The 17280-nt window shown below is 44.5% G+C and overlaps 1 protein-coding gene across 1 annotated transcript in view; it reads left to right on the forward strand.

Annotated features, from left to right (window-relative positions):
• Positions 1-6189: 6189 nt before the first annotated feature.
• Positions 6190-17280, forward strand: part of LOC146359743 (uncharacterized) — a 57591-nt gene continuing 46500 nt past the window's right edge. Inside the window, exons 1-7 of the mRNA XM_084832053.1 lie at positions 6190-6449; positions 8719-9301; positions 11182-11278; positions 12397-12642; positions 13476-13571; positions 15550-15673; positions 16597-16696. Coding sequence (XP_084688179.1) covers positions 8867-9301; positions 11182-11278; positions 12397-12642; positions 13476-13571; positions 15550-15673; positions 16597-16696 — 1098 coding nt within the window. The 5' untranslated portion in view covers positions 6190-6449; positions 8719-8866. The remainder of the gene's footprint in view (positions 6450-8718; positions 9302-11181; positions 11279-12396; positions 12643-13475; positions 13572-15549; positions 15674-16596; positions 16697-17280) is intronic.

Raw genomic sequence — 17280 nt, forward strand, 5'->3', positions numbered from 1 at the left:
AATTGGCTTTGGTGTGTCAGGGACACATGAAGCAAGAAAAGCTGAGTGTACTGTATCTTTAAAATCTGGTTTTCATGGGTTACACAGCACTTGAAAGGACCATACTTCTGGGCTGGGTGCGGGGAGTAGAACTGAATGTCATCAAACTGGCAGGGGTTGCTTAACCAATAAGAGAGGCTTGTTTCCCAGCCCATCTCCAGGCTCCCCCCTGCTACTCCATTATTATGAATGGAAAATAACTCATTCACAATTCTCTAGAAACAACCCAATTATCCAGTACAGCATCTGAAGGCTCCTTCTGAGAGCAGCCCACCACCCCAATTTCGCCTCATTCCAGCAAACTATCACAGGGTTGTAGCTTCCACCTCCTCCATCTCTGGGCACCTTCTTCCAGATGGCAATGAAAGGCTTCTCTGCTCTGTGATCCTGGTACCTCGGCTGATCGCTACTGTGCTAAAGCCCTAAGATGCATTTGTTTAATGCCAGAGGGAAGAGTATAAGCTCACTGTTCCCTCACTTTTCCAAGAAGAAGCCAGAATCCCCAATTCTCCAGTGTGGCATCTGAAAGGCACCCCCTGAGAGCATCCCACCATCCCAATTTTGTCCCATTCCAGCAAACTGTCACAGAGTTGTAGCTTCCAAGCTGTTTTAACTGCAGCATCAGGGAAGCGAAGCAGTGCAACAAGAAGCAGGGAAGCGAAGCAGTGCAACAAGAAGCAGGGAAGTGAACCAATGTGCAAGAATCAGACAAGCCTTGAAGTAAAGCAAACATCAAAGAAGTGAAGTAAGGCAAATATCAGAGAAACTGCTAAGTAACACAAGGATCAGACAAGAGCCCAGGGATGGGAAGTAATGCAACACTGAAGAGGTGAATTAACACAGCATCAGAGAAGCGAATCAACCCAACATCAGGCAAACATCAGAGAAGCGCACAATGGTGGCTCTCAGTGAGGAAAGGGAGGCTAATTACTTCCCTTGACAAAAAGGGAGTACAGTGCAATTCTGAAGGCTTGACAGAACACAACAGCACTTTGATGAGTCGGAAAGGCAGGGTAGTTACTGTAGTTACTCTACTCTCCCTGGGTATAGTCGTGCCAATGGTGAAAATGCATGAATGGGGCGGGGAGTGGTGGCCCTACCCCTTGACCACGTCATTGCCATGTCACACCCATGTCACAAAGAAACGCCCAGGAGTTAATGTGGAGGAATGTGGCACACTGCAGTAGAACTGAGTGGCAGTCGCTTTAACGGGAAAAAAAAGGAGTAAAAGGACTCTCAGATAATGTTGCTTTTCAAGATGGAAGCTGCTAGTGGGTAGCGCACTGGCCATGATGTCATGTGCCACAAACAACACTACCAATCCACAAGAAATCCCCCATGAAGACAGCTCATGTCAGTGCCTTCATGGGAGACTGCCTAGGAACTCTATGCATGCTCTCTTGAGTTCCATGGAAGAAAGGTGAGCTACAATATGAAATATATAAATAACATTTATGCTTAATTTAACCAGCATCTAGATTGCTATCCCCACTTCATTGGAGTGAGGTAGAAGGGGCAATATTGTTAAGCGCTGACATTTTTTAAAAAAATGAGCAGTTACATAAAAGCTCATTTTACATAAAAGTTACATAAATACCCATGTCAGGGACTGAGATGCTGAAAATTGATTAATACTGCAATCCTAGCATGTCTGCTCAAAAGTAAATCCTATTGCTTTCAATGGTGTTTACTCCCAGGAAAATGTGCATATAACTAAATGCAGCTTTAGTTCTTGCAAGCACCCTTTTGTCTTATATCAGGAGGTATTTGACTAGTCCTTTTTAAACAGTTAAAGGCTCAAGAGTCTTGGTCAATTTTTAACCAGACTTCAAGATTTGAACTTCAAGATTATAACCATATACTAAAGTATGTTACTGGAGTAAGATCAAGGGCTTCTTCACACGGAGCTTTTATCCTTCTGGTTACTCATGGAAGTTTGTGGGTCCTTTAGATGATGCCGTTACGCTCCAGGCCGTCTCCCGCAGTAAATGACCTTTGAGCATCTCTACATCAGCCTAAAATCTTGCATTTAAAATGGGGCTTTCTGCTTCCATTTTAAATGCAGGCTCACGATGGACTCCGTTTACATCTGCTTCCTCCCCAACCCCTTTTCTCCCTCCTTTCCCCCCTTATCTGAGTCTTCCATATGTTTCATGGGTCTAGCTTCTCTGATTGTGGCTTTTCCTTTTTCACGGAGGGAACTCAAGCAGTAATTTGATAGCTCATTATCCCCAATCTTTTAAAAAATGGAATTTATAGCAATAGAACCTTGCTAAGCTTGGGACATCTGGAAGGAGGGAATCAGGGATGACATGTGAGCAGAACTTTGTTACAGTCCAGTCTTAGTATACAGTTCAGCTGCCCGCATGCTAGTGGTTCTAAAAACGGAAGGCAGCTTCACTAAACTCCACTAAGCTCAGCCCAACCTACCTCAAAGGGTTGTTATTGTGAGGATAAAATGGAGAGGAGGAGGAGGAGGACTTGTATGCCACTTTGGGTTCCTTGCAAATGGAAAAAAGGCGGGATATAAATGCAATAAAATAAATAAATAAATAAATAAATAAATAAACAAACAAACTGTCCTGATCCAGGAACTAGGGTTCTGGGGTTGCTTTTCAAACCTCTACTTCCCTGTTGCGCTGGCTGTGGGTCATGCTTGTGCAACAGATTAGAGTGGGAGTGCAGTGGCAAGCTAGGATAGTGTCCTAGGTATTTACTCTGAAATTGCCACCATTTGTTTATTCTTTATGGGGCATCTAATAAAAAGTGGGTCATCAAATAGTAGTTAAAAAAAAAAGTTCTGCATTTTCCTGATTCTTCTTCCATTTCTTTTGATTGCTTACCAAATCTGATTTTGGGGAGAAAGGAACATAACAGCAGCATAATCTCTACAGCTGTAGATTTCCTTAGTGCCACTTTTCTGTTTTAAGAGGCATAGTTTTGATGTGTCTCAGGCACTGTGCCTATTCCATGGATTTTGGACAGTAAGAAAAAAGACAGAAACCATGGGAGGACTACAGTTTGAAGATGATGACATTGCTTGGATCCCCCCCACCCCCATAAGATTTTGTGAATGAGGCAGGGTGATGGCATGATAATGGCAATGATTAATTTCTGAATGGCGTTTGGAATGCATTAAAACAAGGATGATTGATTGCTCACAATAGTCTTTAGGGATGTCCCCAAATGGCCAAACAAAAGAATTCCCCTTCCTAATTGCCATTGAACATGGGACTACTGTGTTGGATAAGATTACTTAAATCTCCAGTTCTGTTAATATTATTAGACAGTTCATAATGTCCAAGTTACAATGTCCATTGTACCTTAGTCCAGATTGGTACTATAGATGGAAAGATGCCTTACAAGATGCCTTTTTTTTTTTTAATTTCCTAACTTACTACGTCATGCTTTTTGTTAAAATTATTTTGCTACCTTGTTTATAGTGTGAGCATATATGTGCACCTGGCCTAGTAAAAGGTATTTCACTTACTCAGAATTTACAGAATCATCTGTACAAACACACACATACTACATCTTAAGATTTGTCTTACCTGTCTACAATTCTTTAAATGTGGTATATATCAACCAACAAATTCCAATGTTACGAAGCATGGTATTATTTAGTGTCACGGGCAGGTACCCACAATAGCTCTCTTCCAGCTTTCTATGAGAGGATCCCCTGGGGTCCCGCAGCGTGCAGAGAGTTATACTGGCTTTCAGGCAAATGCCAGTAAAACTCCTCTTCCAACCTTGCTCCTCAGTGTGGCGCAGCTGGGAACGGAGGAGGCATGCACTGGGATGAAGGGGGCAGCACTGGTGCAGCAAGGTAGTTTAAGACTCTGGACTTAATGATCTTATTGAGGGGTGGACTTTAGAGGGATGTGGGTATTACTTCAGTTCTGAAATATGCAACTAATATCCCCTCCCACCACAACCATCATCCCACCCCTTACAATTAACATTCCTAGCATGTTAGAACAACCATACTGCCAACTCTGATTATAATAATAATAATCTGAGCATATGCAGTTTTGCATTTTAAACTCACTCAAATCATAGCACCACCATGAGTCCAGGAATAAAATGGAATTTGCTTCTGCTGCCTTCACCTGCTGCTCTCTGGGTGGTCATTTGGGGTCCCCCTGGGCTGCGGGGCCCCAGACCCTGTTCAGGCTAATTATCTTAACATTGTTTCACACACTGTAAGGAATGGCAGCTTCCTGTGGGTTGACCCCATCATCTTTTCTGTAAAATTTGAAAAGGCGACATATGAATGTATGCAGAAAATATATGGCGCCTTGGCCAGTCATTGTCTCTGGTGTTTCTCAGTACAGGTTGCATTGTAGAAAGGGGCAACCAAAAATGATCAGCTGGAGCAGCTCTCCTATGAGGAAAGGTCATAACATTGATGGCTTTCTAGCTTAGGAGAAAGTTGAGTAAGGGGTATATGATAAAGGTATATAAAATTACACTTGGTGTGGAGAAAGTGGGTAGGGAGAAAATTTCTCATAATACTAGAACCCGGCCCGGGCTTATGTCCCATGAAGCAAAATGGTGGGGGATTCTGGCCAGACAAAAGGATTCTTCTTTATACTGCAAATAGTTCAGCTATGGAACTACACTCACTACACAAGATGTAGTGCTATAGCCAAGAACTTAGATGGCTTTAAAGGGCAGTTAGACAATTGCATGGAGGACGTGGCGATCAGTGGCTTCTAATCATGATGGCAATATGCTACCTCCTGTACAAGATGCAGTGTGCCTGTGCATACCAGTTGCTGGCGAACATGAGGTAGAGGGTGCTATTGCCCTCATGTCCTGCTTGTGAGCTTCTCATGTCCTGCTTTGTCCTCATGTCCTCATTCTTGCTGTGTCCTCATTCCTGCGTGTGAGCTTCTCATGTCCTGCTTGTGTCCTCATGTCCTGCTTGTGACGTGAGCCTCTTGCCATGTCCTGCTTGTGAGCAACTGTGTATAACAGTTGCTGGTGAACATGGGGGGGGGGGCTATTGCCCTCATGTCTTGCTTGTTAGCCTCCCAGAGGCATCTGGTTGGCTACTGTGGGAAAAGAACGCTAGTCTTTGGTCTGATTCAGCACTGCTCTTCTTGTGTGTATGTTCTCATGCGTATCACCTCACTGGGAAAATGTGGAAGACAGCATGGAGGAACAGGATGCACAAGGCATTTGTGGCACCTGCATCCTTCATGTTAGCATAATGTTCTGAGCTGCAATACTTTTCAGCAGAGGCCCTTCTCATAAGAACTGTACCATGTGTAGTTGGGTTTTAACTTGCTGAGTGATGAGTGTCACATACGCATATGTGAACCAGCCCTCCCCTCCCCTCCCCTCTCCCCCTACCCCCATCTGCAAAACAGGACTACTAGCAAGGCTGTCTCAGAAAGTTTGTTGGGAAAACGAATAAAATATTGTCACTGGTTGTAAACTTTATAGATAAGACACACACATATAAATCCGGGAAGGGAAGGGGGGTTCAGGGGAGCATACAGTGGAGGCTGGTAGCTTTGATGTCAGTGGGGCTGTGAATCCTCTCCAGGTTTCAGCTAGAACTAGTGAGAACTCTAAAGGTGCTATCCAAGGTGCTGAGCCCTACCTCCCAAATAAACTCCTTTAGAGTTCTGGCTGGTTCTGACTGAAACCCAGAGCAGATGCACCCCTCAGCTGACAGAGAGCCACCAGCCTCCACTGGTTTGCAACTTTACCAAGACTCGCCTTAAGTCTCTGATCAACTAAGGACGCGTATTGAAAACTGCTTCATGCAGATGCCTTGCCCTTTAACGCCTTCTCTACGAGCAGTCAGGCTACTCAGTAGTGGCAAGCGTTGAATCCGCCTTCTCAATGTGCGCACCGCTTGAAGATGCAGTGGGGATTCTGTTTTGGGTTTGTAGTGGTGGAGCCACGTGAAGTGACATCCTGGGCGAATTCCTGCACGTGAGCGGCGGCTGCGATCGCGCATGCATATCGCTCTGTGCGGGCCTGCTCCTAGCCGGCCACCAGCGCTCCTGTGGGAATGTCCGCTCGTGTACGGGCTCCCTGCTGGTCCTTCAGCCTACCTGGCTGAAATTGCTCCTCCCGGAGGGAGGCGGGCGGCGTAGGGCAACACCTCCTCCCCGGCCCCCCCCCCGCTTTGCTGTGCCCAGAGCCACGTGGGCCCAGGGGACGCTGCCTGAGCCGTTGTCGTTGGCCGAGGAGGCCGGGGCTGGGCGTTGAGCCTCCAGAGGCCGGAAGAAGGAGCTCCCAGCCGCCAAGCAGTGCAGTTCCTCCAGCCCGCGCTCCGCTCCTCTCGTGTGCCCGACAGCGGCTGGGGAAGCCCCAGGCGAGCGACCCTGGGAAGCCCCAGGGCCCGCTGCGCCAAGCGAGGAGGAGCGCAGCGCTCTTTCCCGGTGGGTGAAGTAAGTCCGGACCCTCCACGGCGGCCCAACTCGCCGCCCGCCCCGCCCGCTCGCTTTTCCAAGCCCAGCCTGCAGCCTCCTTCGCTGTTTACAGTTGCTGTAGCTACGACAGCCGCGCTCGCCCTCTCCTGCGTCGGCCTGCTCGGAGGAGTTCGCCGTCTCCTTCAAGTCCCGCGCGGTATAACACCGCTGACAAAATCCAGAGACAGTCGTAGTGAGTCCAGGGGGAAAGACATGGGGATGAGCGCCGCGGAGAGAGGGCGGGCGCGCGGCGGGATCTTCCTCTGCCACAAACCCCCTTCTCCTCAGAGCTGAACGTTAAGGCACTTCGTTCGTTAATGTATATGATGCACCATCACGGGGACCTCCAGAAAAGCTTCGTGCATTCTTAATACTATTCACATGTTGCATTTCTGATGGTTCTGGATAACGTTTCTGGTTCAGTTCCTTTGGTGTCCGCTCCCTAACGCTACAATCCTATTCATATTTTAGCAGGGAGCAAATCCCATTGAATTCTGCCATTGCGCTGAATATAAATCGAGATGTTGGATGAGTAACCAGTTGAGAGAAACCACACATTTGTCAAGTAGGAACCCTCCACCCAATAGCATCTAATGGCAAACAGAACAGTGCAATCATTTGCATGTTTACTCTGAAGAAAGTCCCACTGTGTTTAGTTGGCTTACTCCCATGTAAGTGTGCACAGCATTGCAGCCCCACAGTACAATCCTATCCACAATTCTATAGAAAGAAATCCCATCGAGTTCAATTGGGCTTACTCTCAGCTAAGTGTGTATAGGATTGCCCCCCAAGTGTAATGCAACAAAGCTCTGTAGAAGGTGTCTTTCTGTTTCCACATTTCAGTTGTGTGTATGCCTCTGGCCTCTTGACCAATGATGAGAAAAATGTGACTCCAAACTGAACACAAAAGAGTTATTTATTAAAAGCAGTAAGCTGGAGCTTTCTACACAGGATCATACTTCTCATCAGCTGATTCTCAGAATTTCAGCTGAAATGCATCAAATACACAATCATTGTTTGGCTCTAATTATAACCATAGGATATGTTTACACTCTAGTTTTTAAAATGTGTGTGTTAATAAGTGTCCTTCCTATCAACAATAATAAGAATACATGGTAAAAATGGGAAGCTGGGTTAAACTTAAAACAAATATTCATGAGTGCCTAGATAGTTCTGCAGTGGATTAAACTGTTCAGGGCAGCTGTGAAATCTTTTTTGGAAGTGCTGAACAACAGAGGGGGCAAGCATCTTTCAGAGCTGCTTTAGGTGAAGGGATATCCTGAAACCAGATGTTCCATGAGATACCTACTAAGTCACAGGTGAGCAGCCTGTGGCCCTCCAGATGTTTTGGCCTACAACTCCCATCATCCCTCACCATTGGCTAATAGTTGTTGTAGCCCAAAACATCTGAAGTGTTACAAGTTGCCCACCTGTGTTCTAGGTTAATCTCAAGTCCATGAAAACGTAGGTCATAATAAATGTTTTAGTATTAAGGTGCTACAAGGCTCTTGGTTCTTCTTCCAGCCAATGTGGTGGTGTGTACAGCATCTTTTGACCGCCATCACTAAGTGGTGGCCAAGGACAGGAAGGGTCTGTGCGCTTGACGAACCCTATCAAATGGTGATGGTGTTTGTGTGTATGTGTGAAGAACGGGCTCAACACATATGATGCAAGTGCTTTCACACTGCCTCTGCAAAGGCCTCTAGCAACATGATTAGTTTGTACCAACACAACTACTGCTGGATTCGGCACAAAACCACTGCTGTCTTTACGTGACCAAGCATGTGGTAATTATTTGTAGGGGCTTTGAGAGAAATATTGGGCTTTGGTTACTGTTTGTGGTTTTCGCTCTCCTCGTCATCCTCACACATCTACCTCCCTCTCTTTCTCACCACCAACTGCTACATTCCATAGAAGGTGAAATAAAGAGGCATAAGTGGAGCAAACTGAAATGTTCCCTGATGTATGTCAGTCACTCTAGCCCCCAGTGACTCTCAGTTGTTCTCCAAACTCTCAATTGTTCAGTTGGTGAAAGTCATTATGGTCTAGTAGGTGTGGTGGACTTGGGATTGGAGAGTGTATCCTATGAAAAGTAGTGAAAAACTACCTATGAAAAACCTGTGACAGAAGCTGTTGTGAAGATGACAAAGAGTTAAAAGCGCCTCAGAAACTATACATACACATGCAGATTATCTAATGTTTGCATTTTAGCTACTTGTGGCCTGACTATCGCATAATATTTTTCTAGTTCTCACAGAAGAAAGAACCTCATACTTCAATGCAAAAACAAAGCTTTTCCTGTTAAATGGAGGATGGTAGGATCAATTTCAAAGTAGTTTCCCTGTTTTCAGCTACAGTCATTGTATATTCTTAACAAGGATTTTGAAAGGTGGGAAATGGAAGCAGATACTTCCAAGAGTGAAGACTATGTATCTCACTGGGCTGCAAAAGATTCACCAGGACAGCCACTGGCATGTACCACAACTGATGAAACAGTGGGCTCTTCATCTTCCTTGTGTCTAGGCTGGATAAACAACACAAATGACTCCTCCTCTGAACAGTTTACATCCCTGCAGACTTCTGCAAACAGCAACATGCTGGGAAGAGATATTGGCCTTCCTAGTGACCTGGGCTACACTCAAGCCTTTCAGGATGCTAAGCCACACAATTACTTGGCCAACCTTGCTCCCCCTCCTCATTTATTACCACCAACTCAGGCAGGAATACTCCCTGCCAGGAAATATAATGAAACCATAGGAATCCCAAGGTCTGCTGCTGCTTCTCCTCCTTTTACAACTCAGGAAGGCATATTCTGTCAAAACAAGGGACAGGTGAGTTTGTACTCTATTTAAAATAAGTCGCATTCATTATGACTCAGATCCCCTAATGACTGTACAACCTGCTGAGCATTGTCCCAGTTGACAAGATGTGTCTATTTAAAACAGAAAGTGGGGGCTGTAATGGCAAATGCTACAGAATCAAGCATAGCACTTTCTTTGGGAGTGGAGCCATGCCATGGAAGATTCCAGGTTCTGCCTATGGTAAACCAGTCAGATAACCCATTTGTCATACGCTGAACACTGCTGTTAGCTGAGAATGAAAGCAGGAGCAGGAGAGCCATGTGCATTGTCCCTGAGGCTGGTACTCTAAAGCCCCCGGTGTGGCAAAAGTAGTAAGGGTCTGTATGCTGTAGGGGATAGAGTGTTTTGCTTAGACAAAGGAGACCTGGGTTCAAATCTTTCCTCCAGCTTGAAACTCACTGTGTGACCTTGAGCCAGTTACCAACTCTCAACACAGTGCACCTCCTGGGATTGTTGTGAAAGTGAAAATGGGATAACCCCATGTTCCTTGGAAGAGCAGAATACAGATGTGAAGAACAACTGACTCAGTTTGAGCCATGCTGGGTGTTATCTTTTTTCTCTTCCTCCTTATTATCCATTTCTTGCCTTAACTCTTCTTACACTTCATGTCGCTCCCTAGGTTTTGCACAGGCTCTTTTTCTGCCTATGCGACAGGATTATATTGCCTTTGCAGTAACTCCCTCACCTCAGGGAATCTGAATACCAGTTACTGGGCAACATGAGCATGTGGGTACTATTGCACTTGTATCCTGCTCATGGGCTTCATAGAGCCATCTGGTTGGGGATGTTGGACTAGATCGGCCTTTGGTCTGATCCAGCAGGGGTCTTCTTATGTTCTTAATCTTGGGAAATTTAGCTTTGTGTTGGAGGATAGGGATCCTTCACAGAATTCTCGGGACTCTCACCAAAATCTGCAACTCTCAAGATTCTGTGTAGGAAGCCATGAAAGTTAAGCTGATCTCTTCTGGTATCCACTTGACTTTCCCCTGGCCCATCCCCTCTTGCATATGTTAAATCCCTGACCTGCCTAATATGGATTGAGAGCCCACTGGGATATCATGCCACTTCAGTGTTCTAGCATTCTAGTTTCAAAGTCTAGTATTTTCAAAGTATCCAAAATAGCACTCACGGTCTTAAAAAAACATGACCTTAGAAATGTTTTTAAAGCCATATGTTTATAGTACTTACTCTAATTATGTAAATATACAATAATATGGTAGCTGAGTAATAGATTATGAATGCTGAAGTGTTTTGGCCATGTGATTATATCCTTTTGGCTTACAATATTTTCAGGTATTCTGATAAATGTGTAATGCTGTTAGGGGTTTCAGTTCTACATATGGGCAGGTGCTAGTTATAGCATTAATTTTTTTCTGACATGTAAGTGAATACTTGTGTGTGAAAGTTCATGTAAATGTATATGTAAAAACAACATGCATTATGGGGTTGTTTGCATGAGTCTCTATTTTGCTCTGTGCATACACACAAGCACACACACACACACACACACACTGGGGTACCAAGGATGTCTGAAGGTGAATGTCTTAAGGAGAGTGTTTGCCTTTCTTGACAATAAACATGAATAGATACATACTGGGCGCAGTCCAGCTAAAGGTAAGTCGCATCTGAGTCCTGTTGCAAGCAATGAATATGCACTGCAATCCTAAACTTGTTTACTTGGAAGTAAGTCACACTGAATTCAGTGGATTTTACTCTCATGTAAGTGTGTACAGGATTGTAGCCTTAGTTATCGCATGACTAACCTCAGTCCTATTGCTTTCAGTAAGGATTAGCCTTGTCCAGCTTTTGCTGGATTGTACTTGGCTGTGCTTGTTGTCTTCTGTTTTCAGAATCCAGGGGAGCAAGAACAGCTCATGATGCATCGGATGGAGCAACTGCAACGGCTGGTAACTGAACAACAGAAAATCATTACATTCTATAACCCAGGTACTGCAGGAAATGCTAACTACTTGCATGTTGTTCCAGCAAATTGCTGTATTTTTAGCATACTTTCACAAGACTGTAAAAATAACCACAGATATCTGGGTCATATTGATCAAGGATATCAACTTTTTAAACTCATGAGAAAGCATCAGGACAGATGCCAGGGATTACAATGGATTTCAGGAAGAGAGAATAGGTGGGATTCTTCTTCAAGTGGTGTTTTGATTTTTTGTATAAAAACAATTGTAGCGCCTATGGAAATGTCACATGCCAAATATACTTTAGTGTTGCGTGGTGATAGACATAGATGGGATAGTTTCACCGTATGTGCAATCAGAAGCACACTTAAGAAAGCATATAGGGAAAGGATGGGCAGCTTGTTTGGCACTGAGGACTAAAAGGAAACTAGTGCGGGTGAGGGGGCAGCATTTCTCTCAAATTTCCAGCTTAGAGGGCTGTGCTAAATTCTCTGACTACTTTCCAACTTGTGAAGTTTAAGAAGCCCTTCGGGTGCTTTCTAGTGGGAGCTGCCCCAAAAATCTCAGAAAGATTCAGGAGCAGTCGTGGTTGCCACTCTGGGTCATGGCCAAGGTTGGAAAAGTGCTTTCTTTTAGTACAGAGTCAGTTTAATAGATACTTTCTGGCTGTGGAATCTATAGAATCATAGAATGTTAGAGTTGCAAAGGACCTTGGAGCTCTCCTAGTCCAGCCTCCTGCTCAGTGCAGGAATCTTTCAACTACAGCATCCTTGATGGTGTCCAACCTCTGCTTAAATCCCTCCAGCAGAGATCCCACCCCCTCCTGAGGCAGTCTGTTCCACTGTTGAACAGTGTTTACCATCAAGGCATCAGGGAGTTTCTCCATCTGTTTATCAGAAGTCTTCTTTGCCATTTCCACCCATTAGTTCTATTCCTGCCCTCTGGAGCAACAGAGAATGTGTGGTCCACCTTCTGCATAACAACTCATTGGATATTTGAAGGCCCTTAACCTTCTCTTTTCCATGCGAAACATACCCAGCTCTTCCAACCTTCCTCATAGTACTTGGTGTCCAGATCTCACACCATCCAATTGCCCTCCATGACCACACTAATTATTGTTACTGGTTTTGTTTGTTCTTCCAGGCTTTTCAGTTTCTCCTGATATAGCTCCCCACCTACTTGCTATGATCCCATCACTTCCAGGAGTCTCAGCTGCTTTATTTCCTGCCCAACTCCCTCTGGAAAATTCTTTACAAGTTCAGGATAAGAGATGCTCCCAAACCAGTCCCTTAATAATAAGGCATCACTTACAGCAAAGTGCCAGAACAGCCTCAACGAACAGCAGCTTCTTAGAAGTTTCAAAGGAGCACCTTGAACATCATGAAACAGGTGATAATAGAAAGGAACAGTGAAGTCCTCTGCACATTTCTTGGAATTAAGTGCCCACTTCCAAATAATTGCACTTACCACTGTGTGATGATGTGTTTAATGCTAGTTATGTATGTATGGTGTCATAGGACAGAACTAGATGTACAAGAAATGTGTAGCCATTACTGCTCTTTCTCTTTTTCTCTCTTCATCCTTATAATATGTATTAAAACAAATGACATGACACTATCGCAGTTATTTTTGTGTTTCCCCACTGCTGACAGCTAATTGTATGGGACATATGTGGGGTAATGCACAGTGTGATGATGTTAGCAGGTTGGAGGACCCTAAAAAAATTGTCAGTCAGGCGCTATGTAATCACATGGAGCACTTCATCTGTAAGGTCTTCCCATTCTTTTACATATATTTGGGGAGTATGGTAGACAGCCCCCCCCCCCATTTTAGATCCCAGTGTTAGCCCTTTTCGGACAATCAAAATCAGACAAGTGTATGACAATAAACATCTCCCCAAGTGTTGGGGAGCAGGATTACAGGGTTTCTGATCACATGGACCAGCCTATCCATGCATAGTTTGTACATGAGTAAGGATGATACACAGTGGATTGAAGGCACGTAGGGCAGGGCAGGACAGGGCTGCAATCCCACTTCCCCCTTACACATGTGTAGTTACCTGGTTTTTGAGTGCTGCAAATTAATGTCAGTGGTCATTTTCCATACGCAAGTTTGCTGATTCTCAGTGGAACCATCATAAAACTGAATGGAACTCCATAAAAAGGAATGTTCCTGCATCCATTTAGGATAGTTTCACAACTTTTTTTTTTTTTGTCCTATAGGAACAAACATGGAAGCATTATCTCAAAGTCTTGAGGCCTCCACAGAAAATCCTTCAAAACAAAACCCAGAGGAAGACGTGCATGCTGCGATAAAAGGTGATGATAGGCACATTTCTAGGTAATATGCCTGTGGGTGCTTTTACACTGGCCCTTTTCGCTGGATTTGTCATCCTTTGCTCACTTACTGTTGACAGGAAATCAATTCTGGTGTCATTTCTAAACTGTTGGCTTCCAGTGTTTTCTGTTTCCCCTCCTGTTGTTTTTTCAGATCTCATCTGTGGCAATGTTTCTGTTTTTGAATCAAAATTGAACTGCCTGCCTAGCCACTGTGGATAGGCAAAGTGCTACTGATACAGTTGGAGTCTTGCATGTTTGAAAGAAAAACACCCCCTCTGTTGTTTCTGGTTTTGCACAAAAGCAAATCATGGGGTAACATTTGAGAAAGAGCTTATGGAGAGGCAAAATCCATGAGCTGCAGTGGCTGATAATTACCATGCTCTTACTCTCCCAAATGTTGTGTTTGTCCCTCAGGGAGTCCTCAGCAGAGTGATCACAAACCTCGGAGTGTGGCATTTGGCCCTTTGAGTGTGTCACAAGCCTTCCTTCCAGGTGCCATGTATGTTGGGCAGATGGGAGAGAACCAGCAGGACTGCTTTGACTCCAACAAGAGGGCTGTCTTGGTTGGGGCAGCAACTGTACAATGGTACTAACCCCAAGTAGCAGGCTTGCAGGTGGATCCTCGGGATTTGGGGGCGGGTTGCGGTGTGCTTTCACCCAGCCTTCTCTGTCTTGCACAACGCTTGGAAAGCAGCTGATTTCCAAGCTCTGCAGCACCGTGGGAATCGGAGAATGCTGAGAAAGAGTGGGGGAATCCCCACACCTGCACTGAATCTCCCCAGAGGTTTGCAGAACAATGAGATGTCTGGTTCATATGCAAACCTGTGAGACATGGTGTGACAGGAAGTGTCCCCTCTGCCTTTGGAGTTCGAAAAAGTGAAACAGCGATGTATTTTTTTTAACAAACTAGCATGTTAGTTTATTACACTTCTTGCACTTCAGTGCCCAAAGCATCAAGATTAGCCCTTCCTCTGCCTCCTACTGCTGTGGAATTGCCTCCTCAAATGAACCCCCTCCCCTTATCTGGGAGATACCTTGCTGGCTTCCTTGTGATGGTTAAAAAATAAGTTAAAATATATTCTTGGTGAGTTCATAACAAATATAGGAAAAATCAGCCAGTAGTTTCTTCCCTCATTTTTTTTCATCTGTTGACATTTCTCCTCTTCCTTCACCACCACTTTCCTTCGCAATGGAACCAGGCCTCTATTAAGTGCCATGTGGAATCACTGTTTTAATTCCACTTAGAGCTGATAGTGGAAACTCAGTTCCTGAGCACTCCTAAAGGGTACCAGTGTGGAAGTACCTTCTGACACCAGGCGCAGCACCTGGTGGGGGCTCCAGTCCCCACACAAGTGCCTTCTTGGAGGTCTCTCCCCAGTCCTGGCATCAGCCCCAGGGTACATTTGATTGTTGCAGGAAAAGAAGCTGAAGCTGAAACATGCAGTGCGAGAAGAATTATCTCATTACACTTTAGCAGATGTGTTTAAATGAGGGTGTAGAACATATTTCAATTTGGGAGAAGCTCTTGGGGGCTGCATTCCAGTGGTGGGTGGTGGTGAAGGTAAGAAGGACAGGGCCAAAAGCAAAGGGGGGGGGGAACCAGAAATACCAACGTATTTTAGCTTAGAGCTCTTACTGCCAGGAACTAAGCCTTAGGAGAGGCATTTCAAGCGTTAACAATGGGGATAAAAACTACACAAAAGCCGGGAAACCACCAAACACTAGGTGGGCGGGGGGAAGGAAGGGCGCATAGCCTTCTGTGAAACCCTAGAGGGCTGGATTTGGCCCCTGGGCCTGAGGTTCTACACCCTTGGATTAAAAAAATATTTTCCATACATTTACATTTCCACTCTTTAATAAATGAAAATGTTCACTGGAACGTTATTGCCAATCTCTCCCTTCCCCCCTCCTTTAAAAGATAATGTGGAGTCATTCTTCTTTTGCTCCCTTACTGAAGAATCTTGGCCTGAAAACTTGCCATCTATTGTAGAAGAAAAAGGGGAAGACCAAACAGATGAAAATGCTTCTCTTTCTCCCTTTGGATTAAGAATGAACACAAGGACTCAAAATGTAGATGACAGGTGAGGGAAGAATCATATATTATGTATAACTATAAAAACAAAGATAGAGTAATGATTTTAAAAAGGATAAGATCTGGTGCAAGTGTTCTTGTTAAGAAAAAAAAGCATGTTACATGTAGGGTGAAATCTATGGCTGCTAGTCAGCGGTTACTGGCTAGACAGCCATAGGATTGGTCGGATCCCGGGAACCAACCTGCAGCCCCTCCTGCATCGCCTTGTAGGCAGTGCGGATTGGCCCTGTGCTCCGCACTTGAAAGAGCAGTGCAGAGAAGGGGAAACGGGGCATTCCTGGGGGTGGGCTGGGGCAGGGAGGTCAGAAGTCGGCTGTCTAGCCATGAAAGCAGGGCAGCAGGTGCGTGGAGGAGATGTGCTCCTCACCACTCCTCCTGCCATGCAGTGGATAGGCGGTCGCCCCCGGGGTTTGGAGGCGACCATCAATCCCCATAGGATTGCTCTCTTATCCCTTTTTTTTAAAGAAACAAAATGTTTCCTCAGTGGTGTTTAGGAATATTTAACTTGTGTTTAAATGTTAACAAATGTTTAACAAAATGGTGAGTAGCCAGGGGTCATCCAGTGAGTTTCATGGGTGAGCATGGATTTGAATGTAGGGCTACTCAGTCCAAATCCAATGCTACCTAATTACATGAGCATTATTATATGAACAGCATTCTTTCAAGCTCAAAATATAAGAGAATATTATAAAAACAGTCATGGGTGAGGGTGTTGATAAATAGCGCAATGAGGAAATTCAGAACATCTTTAAAACAACAATTGCAGGATGCCTGTTACCACTTCCCTTATCAACACCTTGCTATTTCCCCTTACAAACCTAATGACAGCAGACTAAATCTCAGCTATAATTAATCATTAAAGAAAAAGGCTGTCAAATACTTCTGTTCATACCTGCTTTATTATTTTCCTAGACCAATCAGACCTGGAATTGGAGTGAGACAGAAAACATTTGAAGAATTTGTTGAGGAGCAACTTAAAGTAGATTTTCAAAGAATGGAGAAACAGAAACAGGTACCTTGCCATGAGATGTGTTAATAAAATGAACCAACTTTGGAGGGTTTCATTAGGGGCTTTAGTAGCACAGGACACTAAGCTGTGTATACCTGATAGGTTTTTGTTGCTAGCATGTAGAGCTAGCGTGTATCCCCTTTTACCTTCTCCAAAAATCGTAACTTCTATGAGTTATCCCACTCCTCTCTATGCTATAATGCAAGTTTATAGGGCACCCACCTTTGTTTCTAGTAGATGTTGCTCACGCATTTCCCTTCATATAGGAAGGAGTTTATGGCTATCCCCAAATTCATAGTTTTGAGTGACAGGGAGGGAAGGAAAAAGGCCTGTTCTTCTCTACGCTCAAGAAGAAGAAAAATAACTGAGCCACTTTCTGTGATTGTCTCCATTGCAAGTGAGTCAGGAGTTAAAGTGCTAGATGACCCAACACCACTAAACCTTGCTGGGAAATGCAATCATTAAACATGGTAACTACACCATGAAACATTGCATAGTGCTGTCAGCGTGTCACACCTTTAAAACAGAATTCATAAATTCTTGGAAAATCAGTGAGAAGCAATAGGGATTTCTCCTAAATTTGAGAT

Source organism: Heloderma suspectum, chromosome 1, assembly GCF_057233095.1.
Source record: "Heloderma suspectum isolate Gila_16-S chromosome 1, 16-S_ref, whole genome shotgun sequence".
Taxonomy (NCBI): domain Eukaryota; kingdom Metazoa; phylum Chordata; class Lepidosauria; order Squamata; family Helodermatidae; genus Heloderma; species Heloderma suspectum.